The sequence below is a fragment of the Cynocephalus volans genome, chromosome 2 (assembly GCF_027409185.1).
Source record: "Cynocephalus volans isolate mCynVol1 chromosome 2, mCynVol1.pri, whole genome shotgun sequence".
Taxonomy (NCBI): Eukaryota; Metazoa; Chordata; class Mammalia; order Dermoptera; family Cynocephalidae; genus Cynocephalus; species Cynocephalus volans.
Window position 1 is genome coordinate 38,730,174 of NC_084461.1, and position 17,846 is coordinate 38,748,019.

A 17,846-nucleotide genomic window follows, 5' to 3' on the forward strand; every position below is an offset into this window, starting at 1 on the left:
TAATAACAAAAAAAGAGACAGCTTTAAACTTTTTATATTGAGTTTATTTAGAAAAATCCACACCTTAGCCAATTCTGAACTGCATTCTTGCTTAATAGTATTAACCATAAAGGAGTTCAGGTTTATAGGGATTGGTTTACCTATAGTACCATCATTAATTATGGAAATACTCTCTAAGCAGTCTAGAGATAGACAATATTCCTTTATCTTCCCCTTATATCTTTCAAGATAGCCACTGAAATTTTAGAAGAGTGTGATGCTATGCTAGGTAAAAAAAAACAAAATACAAAGGCTTTAATCACATGTAATAGTAAAAATCAAGATATGAGTCATGGATACAAAAAAGTATAAGTGGATATTTAAGATGTAGTCATATATGCTTTTCTAGCAAAATATTCTTGTGTTAAGTAAAGATTTAACCAGTTAAAAATGTAAGATTAAAAAAACAAAGATAATATTGTTTTGAGAGTTAAGTAAATAAAAAGTGGAAAACGTGTCTTTGTTGTTCTTTCTCCATTCTAAATTGCCAACTATCCAGCAGAAACCCCTAGGTCATAGTTTATGTTTCTGTTCTCATTAATGCAAGTAGAATGCCGGAAAAAGAAAAAGAAAGACATATTAACCAAAAGCCACAATCACCTTTCAGTTGCCTCATAATGAAAATTTGGTTTGGGTTAAAATTTCAATGACATAAAATTTGAAATTTGGAAATCAATCTAGTAAATTTCTCCATGTTTGTAGAAATCCAATTTCTATTTTTGGTTTACTAATAGAAATAGTGGAAATGAAATTGTGTCTAGAATGACTTGGGAGTATATCCTATTTTAAGTATTTAATTTGAAGGTCATTTTCATTTTTTTGCCTTAATATTTCAGCTTCAATTGGTGCTGGCTTCTGTAGGCATAAGCTGCTGACTTTGTCAGACAGCAGGAGGCCGACGTCACTGACAAGATTCAATGACATTCTCCTCTGCCCAAAGTCCCTGTCAGCTACACAAAGATGGGAGGTTGTCTTTACACTGTCAGGTGGTTGCAGACCCTGTTTTTTCAAATATCAGATGCCGACAGTGACAGCAACAGCTACTAGGAGCCAAATCTGAATCTTTGGGCAACTTGCAGCGTAACTGATTTATGCATCTCTTTCGACAGAGCTTCTTTTGTAGAAGTGAAAGTTGTAAACCTTCACTTTCTGGCATTTCTCAGCTCTCTGGGTGACCCTGCCTATGTTGACCCTTGTGCTCATGGTGGTGATGAAGGGCTGAAGGAGGGAGATGTGGCGGAGTATCTGGTGCTCCTAGTTGCTGATTCTCTGAAAGGTGACCGCTTCCAAGATGTCGATGCCCATGTTTGTGATGATGCTTGTGATGGTGATGTGGCTGTGGAGCCTCTGTTGTTTTTTCCACAGTTGCCAAAGATACATTTTTGCAAAAGTCTTCATCTTTGAGAGTCTGGAACAAATTTATAAATCACTTATCAACACATTTATAGATTTAGCAGGATTGCATAAAAAATGATTTGTAGAGCTAACTTACATGAAATTCCAAATAGTTATTAGGATAGAGCTGGCTTTGTTTTTCTAGCATCATGTCAATGAGAAAAGAGTCCAATGGTAGTCTCAACACCTGGACTTTTTATTAAAGGCTTAAAGAGAAAGCTAAACCATTGTATTTACATCTGTGGAAGAAAAACTAAGTAAACTGGCTAAAAGAACTTAGATTGCAGTAAAGTCAACCAAATATCAAATCTTAGAAACAACTAACCTACATGGAACATTTCACACCTGTGTCAACAATGTATCTGATGTACTACTGTATTCTGAAGCAAACTAATTTCTCTATGATAATTCAAAAATGCCAGTAAATTCTGCTGAAAACTGGTAGTTTTTCATACTTCAGCCTATGCCAGGAAATGTTTTGAACTTCACCAAAGCTTTGCTAATGTGTCCTTACTGTGTTGCTGTCAGCTGAAAGTAGCAAATTACTGCCTGTTTCCCATTGAACAGAATAGTCCATTCTGTATGATACTAGTTCTTTAATTTACTGAAAGTCTTTACTGCTTTGTGTTACCCACAAATCACAGACTCATAGCCTATAAATATAGCAACATAATATTAAACCTCAACCTAAAGTTGATTTGTAAATAAAAGTACAAAATCAACTTCAGAACCCAAAGACTAACTATGTAGTGTGGTTCCATGTTTTGAAGGTTTTGAAAGTTTATGAATTCCATTGAATTTTAGCTTACAATTACTAAGTGTGTTTTGGGGTTATTTCTGAATTACTTCTAAATGAGAACTAAGTAGTATTTGGTTATGAACATATAAACAATTTGATAAATATTTAAAATACACTGTGTAATGTGCTAAGTATTCAGTGATTAAGCAAACACAGGTAGCGATGGTATTAGTCTAATTAATTTCAAAAAAAATTACTATATTTCACTGATTCTGTGATGCATATTTTTGCACATTTTGATATCTCTAAAATTAAAATGTATCCTACTATTGATGGTGTCTTACCATTGCATCCTACTTTAATTGGCAGCATTTTTTAACAGTACATAAAATAATATGTCATATAATTGATAGCTTCTAGGTGACAATGAAATAGAAGGACTCTAATCTGATTTGGCATGTCAGATACATATAGTATATTATTCTTATTTAGAGATGGTTATAAATTTTAAACATATTATAGGAATTGGTTTTGCCTTTTTTCAATTCAATGAGATATATTTATCAGGCATTTGCACAAATGAGAAATACAGAAATAATCCCCAAATATAAGGAAACAATACAGCTAGCATTTGTGAAGTACTTAGTATATATTAGACATTTAGTTAGTACTTTATTTCCATTACTTCAGACTCCTCATCTTTAAAAGCAGTAAAATAAACCCTCATAGGGTTATTAAGAAGATTAAAGTGTGTGAAGATTTTTTATTCTAATCATTAAAAGGACATAACTAGAGTAATTAACCTGCTGTGCTCCTTAACAACTAATTAAATTAATTAAATGATTCGTTAAAATTTGAGGTAGCTTTATTTAGTGCTGGAAAGATTGTGAAGGAAGTATAGGTCATAAATAAAGTTCAGAATTGTTTTTAAGCCTGAGTTCAAATTTTTCCAATCTGCCCTACCAAAGAAACATTGCTTAGAATTATTTTTCTTTTTGATATGAAGGGATAAGAAGTCTGGTTAATACAAATTAAAATCAATTCTTTGAATATCTTTTTTATTAAAAAAATTAAGTATAGTGCTTCTAACAAGGAAAGTTTTCATGGCTGTTAGAAAAGAAATATCAGTAATGAATAGAAAACATTCCATTTTGAAGTTAATGCAGCAATTCAAACTGCAGAATGGGCAGACAGTATAAGGGCTTCACGAAAAAGCTGACAGTCTTGCATCCTTGATAAATTAAGTAGTAATCTAGCCCCAATTTTATTGCAGGTAAATGCCATGGGTAAGCTTTCTATTACTACGCTCTTGTGTGAACATATTCGGGTTACTACAATAATATTGTTTTAGTGTTGACTAAATTCTTTGAGCACTTATGTAACATCATTTGGCAGTAATTGAAATGTATGATCTACATTGATTTTTATTTTAGAAAACGCTTCTAGATAAAGGCAACAATACAGACCTTTAAAAGATGTTTTAAAGTATGTATCACATAACTGGAAATGTGTACAATTATAAAAAGTATTGTTATTTTTAGTACACCAACAAAAACATCGATTGGCTAATTTATCATAAAACGCTAACTTATTTAGATAGCTCTTGAAAGATTTCCTCTTTCCTCCCAGAAAAAAAATAATTGAGAAAAATACCATGAGATCGCAGTTTCCACATTTCTTTTCGCAGTAAGCAATCTTAATGGCTTCTTCTACATATGGGAGACTTAGGTAGGAATAAGGCAAACCAAGATAATATACTAGACGGCCACATCTAAAAGAAAAGACAAATGCAATGTCATTACAATATTTTCTGTATCATGACCCTTCTCCAGCATGGTTTTGGGTAGGTATTATAGGTTTAATGGTTTTATAACTAAGACCCTTTCACACAATCAGTAAATTTCATTGGATGGAGTCTACAAGTGAGCACTGTATACCAGGTCAGGTCATAGCATGACTACAATGAGTCTAATACTAGCATTTTGAAATGTTATAGATATGTCACTAAATAATATCAAGAATGTGTAGTATAGTCATTGTGACTTGGTCAAATACAATTTTTAACTGATTTATACATTCCACCAGCACCCAAACCACTAACTTATAAATTAGGCTTTGCAAATCACATTAGCATTTCATAACTACTAAGGCAGCACAAATTCCACACAAGAAATCACATCACAGCAAAAGAATCTCCAAGCCTGGGCCAGTAGCCCATTTACTTAAATATATATCTGATGCAACAAAAATTTCAGCACAGTAAAGGAATTGGAATTATAACACTTGGCATTCTCAGAAATGGTGGAATTGAAATGTCCTCCTTGCCTACATTTTACCCAGTATATATGGTGTTATGTGACTATCAGAGGGTTATACAGTACTTTGGACCTGACTAAATTAGAATTTTGGAGGCCCAAAATAATGAAATGTAATATCAAAAAAATATATTTACTGTAAGACCAAGTAGGGGTTAGGCCTAGGCAAAGTCTGGCTCACCAGACTCTGAAGAGCAAAAAGAAATCAGAGCACAAAGAATGTTTGAAGTGGCAGATAATATATGTATTGAGGTTCCCTCAAAATATGAATGTTTTATTTGTTCATGTAATCAAAAGCAGATTCATGCACATCATACTTAAATGATTAATACGCTTTAAAGTTCAGAAACTCAGGTTTGTAGCCTTAAAATTATTAATTAGATTACAGATAAGCAAGTATGGTCTGCAAAGTGTGGTTATTCATCTGCAAAAAATACTTAGGTTAGAGGTACATGATGTACAAATTGATCTTTCTTTTTATTTAACCAGAATGCCAATTTACAGGGCAAAAAACGTATAGTTAATTTTCTTTATTTCTCTATTAGAATGGTGAACTCTTTTGCATGGCTTACTTTCAAGAAAATTATTTCAGAAATATTAAAAAGAAAGTGGTTTTCACTTCTGAGTGTTAAAGAGACATTATATGAGATGAGGATGGACATATGGCATTGTATAAAGATTGCTACATGTGGTGGGAAAAAATGATAAGTAAATAAATAAGTACAAAGCAGGTATCTTTTAATTTGGAGTATGTTTGTGTGTGTGAATGTGTGTGTACACACCTGTCATATATGAGGAAGTCATTTTTGTCTCCATTTAAAATAGTCCAGACATCTGTTTGGGTTTCTTCTTGTTGATAAACAGGAATATGCTCTGAAACCTTATTTTTAAGATGTATGTATTGTAATTGAGAAGAGATTCCTTGATGATTAACAATAGCATAGGAAATATTAGAATATCCTTCTTTCTCCAGTTTTACTCTCAGGTCTTCCAATCTAAAATATTTGGGGAAAAATGCATAAAATGAATCATTACATCCAATTTGATTAGTGGTTTCTTTTCTCTTCCTTCCCAGTCTATTTTATTTTTTTTACATAAAACTCTCCTTACTATTTTTGACTGACCCACACCTGTTTAAAACCTGTGCTCAGTTAAAACCTTATGCTAAATACCTACACAAACATTAGCTCTTTTAATCCTCAAATTAGCCCTATGAAGTAAGGTCATCTTACATGTACATAGAATTCTACCCAATGAATATCTTGTGAACAAGCCAACAAATATTTTTGATATATATGAGGATATTTCAAAAAGTTCGTGGCGAAATGGAATTAAAAAAATAATACAAATATTTCTGCAAACTTTTTGAAGACCACTTGTATTTCTTAAATGACCCAGGACCCTTAGTAGCAAGTCTAGTGTTCGTTCTACTCTGGCAAAACACTCTTCTTTGCCTTCTTATACTGTAGTAACTGATTCATTTGCAGGAGTACATTTTAGAATATTTTCAATGCACAAATAATACATATTTAGTAGGAAGTTATAAAATATAGGTCCACAAAAAGAAAAAAAAATTCCCGTAACCCAAGGAAAACCACTACAAACATTTTAATATATATCCTCCTAGACTTCTCTTCCAATATGTTTTATGCAAACACATACAGTCTTTCAAAAAATGTGACTCAATAAGCATATTGTTTCTATTTTTATTATGTTTTATGTACATATGTATGTATGTATCTAATAGCTTTCCCCTTAAGATATCATAAACCACACAAAAACTATCTTACCCGGATGCCTGCAGAATGCACACATATCAGCTGGCTTGAAGAAGAGCAACCACGGTCACTGAACCATAGGAGTTCAGCATTGGATTCTGATCTCCTATGCTCCAGGTTGGGGGTTGCTTACAATAGGAACTTTGGCCCTGGCTCTCTGTTCCTCCCCAGGGGAGGAAACAGAGAGCCAGGGCAAGCGCCAGGCTTCGCCACATTGCTGGGTCCTGTAAAAGAGAGAACCTGTCAGTCTTCTTCATAGATAAGTTCACAGTCATAACTATGAATTTCTATAAATCCAGCAGGTATAATTCTACTTACTATACTTATCAAGACTGTGGATTCTGTCTCTGTGTTGTTGGGCTCATTACAATGGGTTTCCCCACACTAAATCTTCCTTTAAGGGGAAGGGATCAGCCAGAGGCAGGGGAGTTGTCAAAGTGTCTCTTAACTATCTGGCTTAGCAAGATATTCTAGTAAGCATGCTGTGGAAATCTGCCTGATCAGGCAGCCAAGCATTTCTCTAGGAAAAGATACATGTTTAGAAAAATGTTCAGACTGTCGTTTATGTAACCAAGTAACAGTCTGCAAACACAATCTGACTTGTATTGGAGACACACCAAGTCCTGACTGGTCTTTCTGTCCTCAACCAGTCGAAGGAAGGAAAGGGTAAGTATGGGTTCTAACCAGAAATTAAAAGAGCCAGCACAGAAAGAGAACCCAGAAAGAAAGAGGTAGCAGCAAGGATGATGGACCAACATGAATGAGGCTCATGTTGGGCCCTTCGCTTTTAAGGTGCAAACCTTCTATATTCACACATATCTTGGGTATGGCTCCCTTCTGTTTCTCTTATTCCTTAAAGTCTAAATCTGTGTTAATATTAAAGGATTTAAATCTCTTCATTTATAAAACTGCCTGCCATAACGTTATTAACACACCCAAAATAAATATGACCAAGGGGGAAAATACCTGACCAAGGAGAAATATCACAAATCACTGCCCCCTGTACCACTGAAGACTCACCAAAACCTACACTCAATTTGTCTATTTATTGGCTACCAGTACTTTCAGGAAGTTCTTGTGACTAGGCAGCATATTCTTTGGTAAAAAGATGCCCCCTCTGAGCAGGGAAGTCAAAATGTTCAATATCTGACCAGAAATATCCCCAACACTAGGGCTAGCTCTCTCAGCAAAGAGGTACAAAAAAACAACAAAGAAAGAGAGAGTTGTAGAGAGGTGGTGAAAAAAGGAACACATTCAGCAGAGATGAGCAAAAAGAAATCCACAGAGGTAATTTAGCCTCAAATTGATACAAGAGTCTGTGGCGAAAGATCAGGACAAAATTCCAGAACTAGGCCATCGGTGCATTTTTTGGCACTGATTTGAGATTTTAAAAAAAAGAAAAAGAAAAACATTTTTTGGAGGGGTGATGAGAGCTAATGATAAGTTACCTAGAATGAGTCCAGAATTAAGAGGGGAGTAGAAAAGCTAAAATCAGATTGATTTAGGCTCTAAAGTACTGGTAAATATAGACAAGAATTTTTTAAACCTAGTTACTTTTCACATTATTTAACACCTTGAAGTTCTTAACTATATGGGTTTTTTTAATTGTTGTTACCATCAAAACATGGTTGATTGTACATATCTGTGGGGTACAGCATTGAATATCAATACCTGTATGGAATATGTTATTCACAAATCAGGATAATTAGTATATTCAACATTATACAATGTAATATATGGGATATCTTGGTAAAAGTTTAACTAAAGGAAGAGAGAGAAATAGAGCGAGAGATGAAGAGGAAGAAGAGAGGATAAATTAAATGTCTTATTAAGGCCATCCTGACTATTCTAATATTTTTTAAGTTCTAACATTTAAAAAAGATGAAGATATGTTTGGACTAAATCTAGGAAATTTCCTTAGGATGCTATCTCCATTGTTAATAAACATCCTTATTACAGCTACCACTTACTAAGCAATTGTAGAAGTATAAGCAGGAGGCTCTAAGTACTTTTATATTCTGTGTCAGTTAATCCTAACAACTGTGTGACCATTATCCCTTTTTGTGGTTGAGGAAACTACAGCCAAGAGAAAGTTTAAGGCATCTTGTCTACAATGACACAGATAGGAAGTCACAAGAGAGACTGGATTCAAACCAGTGCCATCAAATCCAAAACAACCTAATCTTAACTATTGCAATATATTGATAGTTTTTAGATGGGTCTCCTTATAATAACTATATCCTATGTCGTAGGATAGCAACGAGAACATCAAAATCATTTAAGCTATTTAATTTTTTAATAGAATGGCTAGACTTCTCCTATTTTCTAGACAATAAATTCAGTAGTTACAGAACCTTCAACATAAATTCAGCACTTGGTACCCTCAGTTTGCCATACAGCACACACAGAGTTTCAAAAGACTATTTCATTCATTTCCCTCGTTTAGGTTTTTAATAGAAAAATAAGCCATTGGCAGAGGGTAGTGGATTACAGAGTTTACACTTTCAGATTTCTTCTGTCAATACAAATCAATAGGCTGTTTGATTGTGTTTTCTTAAAATCATTTTTACATAATAAACTTTTGAGTATAATTATAGCTATCAGACAACTATATAAAAATAATGAAAATAAATACCAAAACGGGTTTTACTGGGAATCTGATGCAATGAAAATTGGAAAGTACTGCAGTAAATTGCAGTAATTGTTCGATTACAAAACCACATACAGACCTATATTTGTTTAAAATTCCCCATTAAAAGTCAGGATATACAGAAACTTTCTCCATCCTCTTCCTTTGAACTTCAGCAGCTGAAAGCCCCTCATTTATCCGAAAGCTTCCATCCTTAACTACAAAACTATGCACTTAATCACAGACCACCTGATTGTGACACGGGTTTTAACTCCTTTAAGTTTAACCACTTCTGCACTGGGGACCAAACCTGCTCTCCCTCAAGCCGCGACACCCCCGCTTTTTTTCTGAAACTGCCCATAATGTCCTTGGACATTTTTACAACGTGTAGAATTAGCATGTTTCGGTCTCTGCTCTTCAAATATATGGGGCTTTTCCCCTGTTTATTTCCTGTTTGCTTTCACTCTACATTTCAGTGTGAATAACTAAATGTAAACATATTGCCTCTATAACATGACAGCATTTTGCAAAGTGAAAGTGTTAGATTTCTTCGGCTTCCCCTGCTCCAGAGCAGGACAGAAATCAATAAACACTGTCAGATATGCCCACTGGAATCTTCACCCACCACACTCAAGTTCAGACTCTTGTTCTTTTTCTTTTCTATCATTTTTATTTCTTTCACCCATCTTTTTTCTTAATCTATTCTAAAGAAAAAAAAACACATTTTCTCAGACTCAAAAACAGAAAATTTATCAAACTTTAAAAGAATCAAGAATTGGAAAACAAAGTTCCTACGTACACAATCAAGTATTAGGAAACAAACTTTTCTACTTACACAGCCCCTTCCAACAGGCCTGCTTCTTTTCTCTTTGCTTTGCTACTGCAGTTCCACAAAGCCACAGCAAGAAATGGATATTTATAGTCCTGTTGTTTACCTCATCTGGTAGCTGTAGTCCAAAGTTCAATGCTCACTCTTGCAGTAACCTCCCAAGCAGAGCAAACTCCTGATCTGATTATTATTATTAACTTAAAAGAAAGCAGAAGTGCTGCCATGCATAAAGGGGGGGAAACATTTTTGACAATTACTGATTTATTCCCTATCTTTTTCAGTCACCCCAGCATTTAGGGTTTAATGGTACAGTCGGAGGCGGGAGGAAGGGCCAGAGGTAAAGTGGACCTCCAAGTCATGTTTTTTTCAGTCTATAATAGGGAAAAACATTTGCTGAGCTAGCGAGTTATGTTGCTGCTTAAACAAAAAAAAAAAAGAAAAGGAAAGGAAAAAGTTTCATTTTTGCTTTTTTTTTTTTTCCTTTTCCTTTGTGATGAAGATGTGCTAGCCTAACCCACACTGTGTAAGCTTTGCTAGAAAAGTCACCTGCCTTTAAAAATTATTCTGGTCTCCTGTAATTACAGACATGTGTGGATTATTTTGCTTTGTTTAAAACTTGAATTGGTATGAGATCTCACAAGACTGCTGCTCTCTTTTTTTTTATTTAAGGAAAGGAAATAAAATAGGCCTCCTATCTGAGGGAAACCAGGCCTCATTTTCATTTTACAGAAGTCCTACTCCTTGGAAGACCTATGTATTCCCATAGAAATTTTTAAGAATCTAAAGTAAAATCTTCACAAATAGAAGTACCATACAAATAAAAGTTAGTGGTAGTAGTTGGACATGGAAAGAGTATGGGAATTTCAAAATGTATGAACAAAATAGAACCTTTCTACTATTTCCAAAAGAAATTCTTTCCAGGAACCCTTAAAAGTTGGCACACCCATGATGGGAGAGGTAAAGGAGCAATGTTAAATGATGCCAATCCCCGGAGAGTGATGGTTTTCAAGTTAGCCTTGCTTTTACTATGGGTGCCTTGTATCCAGACAAACCCCTATTGATTGCTATGTGCTGATACTGTTGTACAAGGTGCAGGAAATACAAAGATGCTCAGATGTTATATTTCCTATGAAAAAAATTTGCATCAAATTACAAGGTTGCATTTGAAAGCCAAATTCCGTTTACTTGCACTAAGTGGTATTAGCCTTTGGGGGTGCCAGATTTCTTGGAGAATCCAGTAAAATACTTAATTTCTCCCCAGAAAAAAATACACATTTATACACCTGCTTTTTAAAAGAATCTTGTAAAAAATCTTTGTACAAAGCAGATGGTCCCCCTTTAGTTCATTTCCTTCAGAGATTTAAATAGTCATATTGATCTATCTGCAGCAGGAAAACAAATATTTTACTATCTGCCCCTCCTTTACATGTAGCTTAGCTGGTTCTCCCTGCCTCAAAAGTGTTCCGTGCAAGTATGCAGCTGGCTCCACACCCAGGATCGTGTGCGTCCAGGCCAGTGTATGTCTAATATCCCCAGGTGGCAAAAGGAGAAGATGGGGAGCTGTAATGTTTGAAAGGAATCCATTCTTAACAGCCTCTTCTGTGCTGGGTAACCTGGGACCAGTCAGCATTTCTAAGAAAGCAGAATTTTCAAGCAAACATTGATTGGGTGTTAAATCAATTTACATCAAATCAAACAAATCAAACATTTATTGGGTGTTTATGTTAAGCACAATGCTAAATTTTAGGACTATCGATATTTAAAAATAAAAAAGTTTGTATCTCTTGTGCTCAAAAATTTCAAAATCTGATTGGGTAGACAGACAAGCAGAAAAAAATGTATGTAAATATGTCATCATGTCTAGTGTGGCTGTAAGTACAAGGTTCTGTTAAAAACTTTGAAATGAAAAAAGGAGCACTGAGCCCAGCCTGGAGATAGGGTTAGCGAGATAAGGTTGCCAAACCGATAAGAAGTTCAACAAGCCTGTCTTGGGCTTTACAGCCTACCTATAGAACACCCAGCAAAACTGACCATAGCGCTGTCTAGCCAGTTATTTTGATTGTTTCAATTTTTACAAATGATTAAAATCTCCTGACAGTTTGCTCCAGCCCCCCCCCAACAACATTAATATTACTGAGAGTAACTAATTGACTATCAAGTTTAACTTTATCCTAATCTCATCTCTTACAACTTCCAACCCTGGAATCATGATTTAGAGCCTTCATATTGTCTCGTTCTTCCATACCCTTATCATTCATCCCCAGAATGTTTACGCATATATTTAATCAAAGTTTTTAATACACATTCTCAAATTTATGAGTAGTAGATGATTTCTATGGAGAATATGAATCCGAGAACCTGTGAGTCCATGATACACTTTAAAGAGAGAAAGGCTATGAACTGTAGTTGTATAAATTAGTTTATTATCTAAGGTAGATGATAATATGACATCAATCTATCAATAACATATGTAAAACCCTGATGTACCAAAATGTTAGAAAGTGGAAGAGTGTTATTAGTGTTTCGAGTGCCTAGTAAAATACTAAGCCCTTTTGTTTGTTTGTTAGGTGATGTTTTACATACAAAAGGAAATAAAGACTTTCCCAATATATTTGGAAAATAGTGCCTTTTGACCTAAGTTATCTTTTCTTTCCCTTTTCATATGCAAAAGGTGCACAAGATGTCATCTTTAGGCACCAAGGGAAAATTTCTTTTTCAGCCTCTGAAGGTTCACTGAAAATCAGCTGAAAAATCACAGATTGATAAAGAGAAAAGGCATTAAAAATTTTATTTCAATGTGATAGCATGGGAGAATCACAGAATGATTGCCCAGTAACCCAGTGGGGTACAGATGCTTATACACCCATCTTCATAGGGGAAAGAGAGATTGGGGTGTAGGGGTAAATTATTTTTAGGGGTTTTCAATGAGCTTGGAGAACATACAATGGCCTGGGACAAAGTCTATTGGGCTCACAAAGCAATGACTAGCAAATAATTTTCTTTGAAATACTGAATGGTACTAAAATAGAAGACAGTGTTTGTGACAAGAGTCTATCCAGGTGTGTTGACAGACTTCACTCTTTTTTCCTGAGATAAGCATTCTAATAAAAACTCAGGGAAAGGAGCAGAAATCATTGTTTTCTTTTTTGGTGGGTTCAGACTTTAGGCAGATAAGCAAACAGCTTCATTCTGTGCTTTGGAGACAGGATTGACAGAAGGTGGGGGGGGTTGGGAGGGGGTCACAGAGACCTGAGGCTGCTGCTTTAGTCCAGCATGTCAAAGCACCATATTTTGGGGTATTGGCCTCTGAACCCCAACACATTCTATGAATTGTACCAAATTACAATATTGTTTGAGCATCTACATTGAAAGATTACTAGGACACTAAATATGCAAAGAATGCCCAGGAAAAAGCTAGATGTTTTTAAAGTGAGCAAGGTAAATATGAACAATAGCCAGAGGAAGGCATGGAAACAGTAGCTTGGATTAGATAAGGCCTTTGATCCTTTGAGATTCATATGAAACTGAAATATGCTTTGAAGGGAGCTTTTCTTCAAGCTCACAAGTTTACAGATCTGAGAACTGTTTGATACATCAAACATAATTGCAATTAAGAGGGTGACTACATGCATGCCAAGCTTCATGTGGGACTGAACACATTCAGAAAATAGCAAACATTGGAAGAAGTTTTGCTTGCAAAGAATGTTATTTTTTTTTTTAAGTGTCAAAATCAAAGTTAATGTCTGCAGCTCCCCATGGGACACTGTCAGCACCAACACGTAAGAAGCGTGTAGTGTATTACATGGACCCCGAACAGCATTAATACCTTGAATTAGTGAAACATCCACATTTGCAAGAGTGTGCCATTTGTGTTTTGAACTACAGCAAAACCAGATGTATATGTAAATATTTTAACACATTTGCTAATTGGTACAAGAATTCTAATAGTTAAAAAAAAGTACATGTGTTAGCTTTTTTAAAAAATGAGGTTAATGTTAATGATTTTTAAAGCTTTTATTGTTTGAAAAATTAGGGAAAATAAAATATTTCATCTAATTTATTTTTATTTCAATTGATATGTTGTAATTATGCATACTTATAGGGTACAATCTGATGTTTTGATACATACATATGTTGTATAATAATGAGCTTAGGATGGTTACTGTATCAATCACCTCATGCATTTATCATTTCTTTGTGGCAAAAACATTCAAAAGCCTCTCCTCTAGCTGTTACGTAAAATACAAAACTTAACTGTTAACCATAGTAACATTAGAACTTTCTCCTCCTATCTAATTGTAATTTTGTACCCCTTGGCCAACCTCTCCCTGTTTTCACTCTCCTCCACCCCATCTTCCCTCCTCAGTCTCTGGTAACCACTGTTCTACTCTCTGCCTCTACAATATCAACGTTTTTTGGTTTTTTGTTTTGTTTTTTTTTAGATTCCACAAATGAGTGAGGTCATATGGTATTTGTTTTTCTGTGCCTGGTTTACTTCACTTAACATAATGTCCTTCAAGTCCATTCACGTTGCTGCTAATGATGGGATTTCATTCTTTTTATGGCTGAATAGTATTCCATTGTGTATATACCCCACATTTGCTTTATCCATTCATCCATTGTTGGACATTTAGGTTGATTCCATATCTTGGCTATCGTAAATTATACTACAATAAACACGGTACTGCAGGCATCTCTTTGACATGCGGACTTCATTTCCTTTGAGTATATACCCAGTAATGAGATTGCTGGATCAAATGGTAGTTCTATTTTTAATTTTTTGAGGAAACTCTATACCGTTTTCCATATGGCTATATTAGTTTACACTCCCATCAACAGTGTGCAAGTGTCACCTTTTTTCCACATCCTCACCATTTGTTTTCTTTTGTCTTTTTGATAATAGCCATTTTAACTGGAGTGAGGTGGTACCTCACTATGGTTTTGCTTTGCATTTTCCTGATGATTAATGATGTTGAGCATTTTTTTCATGTGCCTGTTGTCCACTTGCATGTCTTCTTTTAAGAAATGTCTATCTATTAAGATCCTTTGCCCATTTCTCAATTGGGTTCTTTTTTTTTTTTTTTTTTTTTTTTTGCTGTTAAGTTCCTTATACATTCTTGACATTAACCCTTTGTCAGATATATTGTTTGCACATATTTTCTTCTATTCTATAGGTTGTCTCTTCACTCTGTTAACAGTTTCCTTTGATATGCAAAAGCTTTTTAGTTTGATGTAATCCCAGTCATCTATTTTTGCTTTAATTGCTTCTGCTTTTAAAGTCTTGTTTAAAAACTCCTTGTCCAGCCCCAGGTTGTAAATTGTTTCCCCTATGTTTTCTTTTATTAGTTTTATAGTTTTTGGTTTTATATTTAAATATTTAATACATTTTGAGTTGATTTTTGTATATAGGGAGAGGTAAGGGTCTAATCTCATTCATCTGTGTGTGGATATCCAGTTTTCCCAGCACCATTTATTGAAGAGACTATCTTTTCCTCAATATGTATTCATGGCACCTTTGTCAAAGATCAGTTAGTGGTAGGTGCATGAATTTAATTCTGGGGTCTCTATTCTGTTCCATTGATCTACATATCTGTTTTTATGGCAGTACCATGCAGTTTTGGACACTATAGCTTTGTTCATAATTTGAAGTCAGGTAGTGTAATGCCTCCAGCTTTGTTCATTTTTCTCAGGATTGCTTTGGCTATTAGGGTCTTTTTTGGTTCCATTTGAATTTTAGGATTGTTTTTTCTATTTCTGTGGACGTGGACAATGTCATTGATATTTTGATAAGAATTGCATTAAATCTGTAAATCACTTTGGGCAAAATGGCCATTTTAACCATATCGATTCTTCCAATTCAAGAAAATGAGATATCTTTCTATTTATTTGTGTCCTCTTCGATTAGAAATTGAAAAGTTTTATCTTCAAAGTTTTGTGGTTTTCATTGTAGAGGCCTTTTACCTCCTTGGTTAAATTTATTCCTTAAGTATCTTGGGGTTTTTTTTGTTGTTTTGATTTTTTGCAGTTATTGTAAAAGGAATAGTTTTCTTGATTTCTTTTTCAGATATTCACTATTATTATATAGAAATGCTACTGACTTTTGTACATTGATTGTATATCATGCAACTTTACTGAATATGTTCAATATTTCTTACAGCTTTTGGTGAAATCTTCAGGTTTTTCTAAATATAAGATCATGTTGTCTACAAACAGGGATAGTCTGACTTCTTTCCAATTTGGATGTCTTTTATTTCTTAGCTGTGGGTTTTTCATATACAGCCTTCATTGTATTAAGGTACATACTTTCTATACCCAGTTTGTTAAGAGTTCTTATCATGAAGGATTATTGAATTTTCTCAATTTTTTTTTCCTGCATTAATTGAAACAATCATATGATTTTTGTCTTTCTTTCTGTTAATGTAGTACAAAACATTTATTGATTTGTGTATGTTAAATCATCCTTGCATCCCTGGGATAAATCTCACTTGTTCACAGTGAATGAACAATGTGCTTCTGGATTTATTTTGCTAGTACCTTGTTAAGAATTTCACATCTATATTCATCAGGGATATTGGCCTATGATTTTCTTTTTTTTGTTGTGTCTTTGTCTGGTTTTAGAATCAGGGTAATGCTGGCCTAATAAAATGAGTTGAGAACTATACCCTCCTCAGTTTTCTGAAATAATCTGAATACAATTGGTGTTAGTTCTTCTTTAAATGTTTGATAGCTGTGAAGCCATCAGTTTCCATGCTTTTCTTTAACAGAAGACTGTATTTCTGATTCAAATTTCTCACTTGTTTTTGGTCTGTTCGGGTTTTCTATCTCTTCATAATTTAATCTTGGTGTATTGTATTTGTCACGGAAATTATCTGTTTCTTCTATGTTATCAAATTTGTTGGCATATGGTTTTTTATTCCACTAATTTTTAAAGTATTTCAATTAACATTGAATTTTTAACATTATGATGACATTTTAAGAATCACATACTGTAAAAAAAAATTGATATTCTACTAACTCATTTTTAGCTTGTCTTTTAAAATACTAGTACAAGAATTTTTCTGGTTTTTTAAGCCTTAAGAAAGTATCTTGTTACATATGAGTGTGTCTACCTGACAGTTTGTAGCTCCATTTGAGCTAAAACATACAACTCTTGTGCTTTGAGAGGGACTAAGGAATTTTTTGAGTCAACTGCAGCTCACATTAGATAGGGATAATGTAATGTGATGAAATGACGTCTTGATTCATACCATCTGCCCCATACTAAAGGTAGGTTGAGTCCTCATGGAAGAAGCAGAGAACTGATGTCATAGTTAACTAAGATTCCAAATAACTGTTTAGCTTTCATCAAGTATTACTTCTGTAGGTAACAAAAATACTTCTAGCAAACCTGGCAATTATTCATTATTATAATAATATCGATTAATCCTTATTCCATTGTTCAGATTGATATTTAGAATGGATTTTATGGAATTTCTTTCCAAGTGACCCATATAGTTTTCCCATAATCTACAATGAAGTGCAAGGCTGGTTCTTATTCTTGTTTTTTCTAATAAATGACCCTCACTCATTATATTTTTCTTTTACAAGTGAATTGGCTAGCCCAGCAGGTGAGGGTTCCCAAAGGTAAGGCTGACTGTGAATTGTCTCTGACTCAAAGCTTCAAAAGACGCTGAAATCAAAGGAGCCTACAGAGCTAAAATCTGAATCAAAAGCTAAGTATGTAAAAGCCCAAATAGGTCAACAAACTAAGAGGAGCCAGTGGCCAGGTTCAAAAAGCCAGGTGTGGAACTGGGAGAAAAGGAACAGAGAGATGAGATCAGGAAGTTTGGGATTAAAAGAGTAATATGGAAGCTATGCCTCATCAATCACCTGGGGGGGCATTGTTGACAGCAATTGACTCTTACATGTTCAACAGGGCAGAGTGAGAAAGACCAGAGGCAGCTTCCACTGGACAAGCACTGGGAACATGTCAGGACTGTGCTAAGGGCTGTTGGTGGTCTGAATTACAACACTGGAGATTCACTGAGTAGTTGGATACAAATTATTGATTCTTAATAAATATTTAGTGAAGGAATGGGTAAATGAATAATGAAATTTTCCTTGAGACTTAAGAACTGCAAAG

At 34.5% G+C, this 17,846-nt stretch overlaps 1 protein-coding gene across 3 annotated transcripts; it reads right to left on the bottom strand.

Annotated features, from left to right (window-relative positions):
* Positions 1-22: 22 nt before the first annotated feature.
* Positions 23-9,791, bottom strand: SELENOP (selenoprotein P). Of its 3 annotated transcripts, none has more exons than XM_063086891.1 (5): positions 9,731-9,791; positions 6,279-6,490; positions 5,271-5,483; positions 3,827-3,944; positions 23-1,447 (listed from the first exon to the last, which is right to left on the bottom strand). In XM_063086891.1, exons 2-5 carry the CDS (start codon positions 6,479-6,481, stop codon positions 833-835), a joined length of 1,149 nt encoding a protein of 382 aa, XP_062942961.1. In that variant the 5' UTR covers positions 6,482-6,490; positions 9,731-9,791; the 3' UTR covers positions 23-832. The 3 variants fall into 3 exon arrangements, with proteins under 3 accessions (XP_062942961.1, XP_062942962.1, XP_062942963.1); XM_063086892.1 differs by having other exon boundaries at positions 851-1,447; XM_063086893.1 differs by having other exon boundaries at positions 878-1,447.
* Between the last annotated feature and the right edge of the window lie 8,055 nt (positions 9,792-17,846).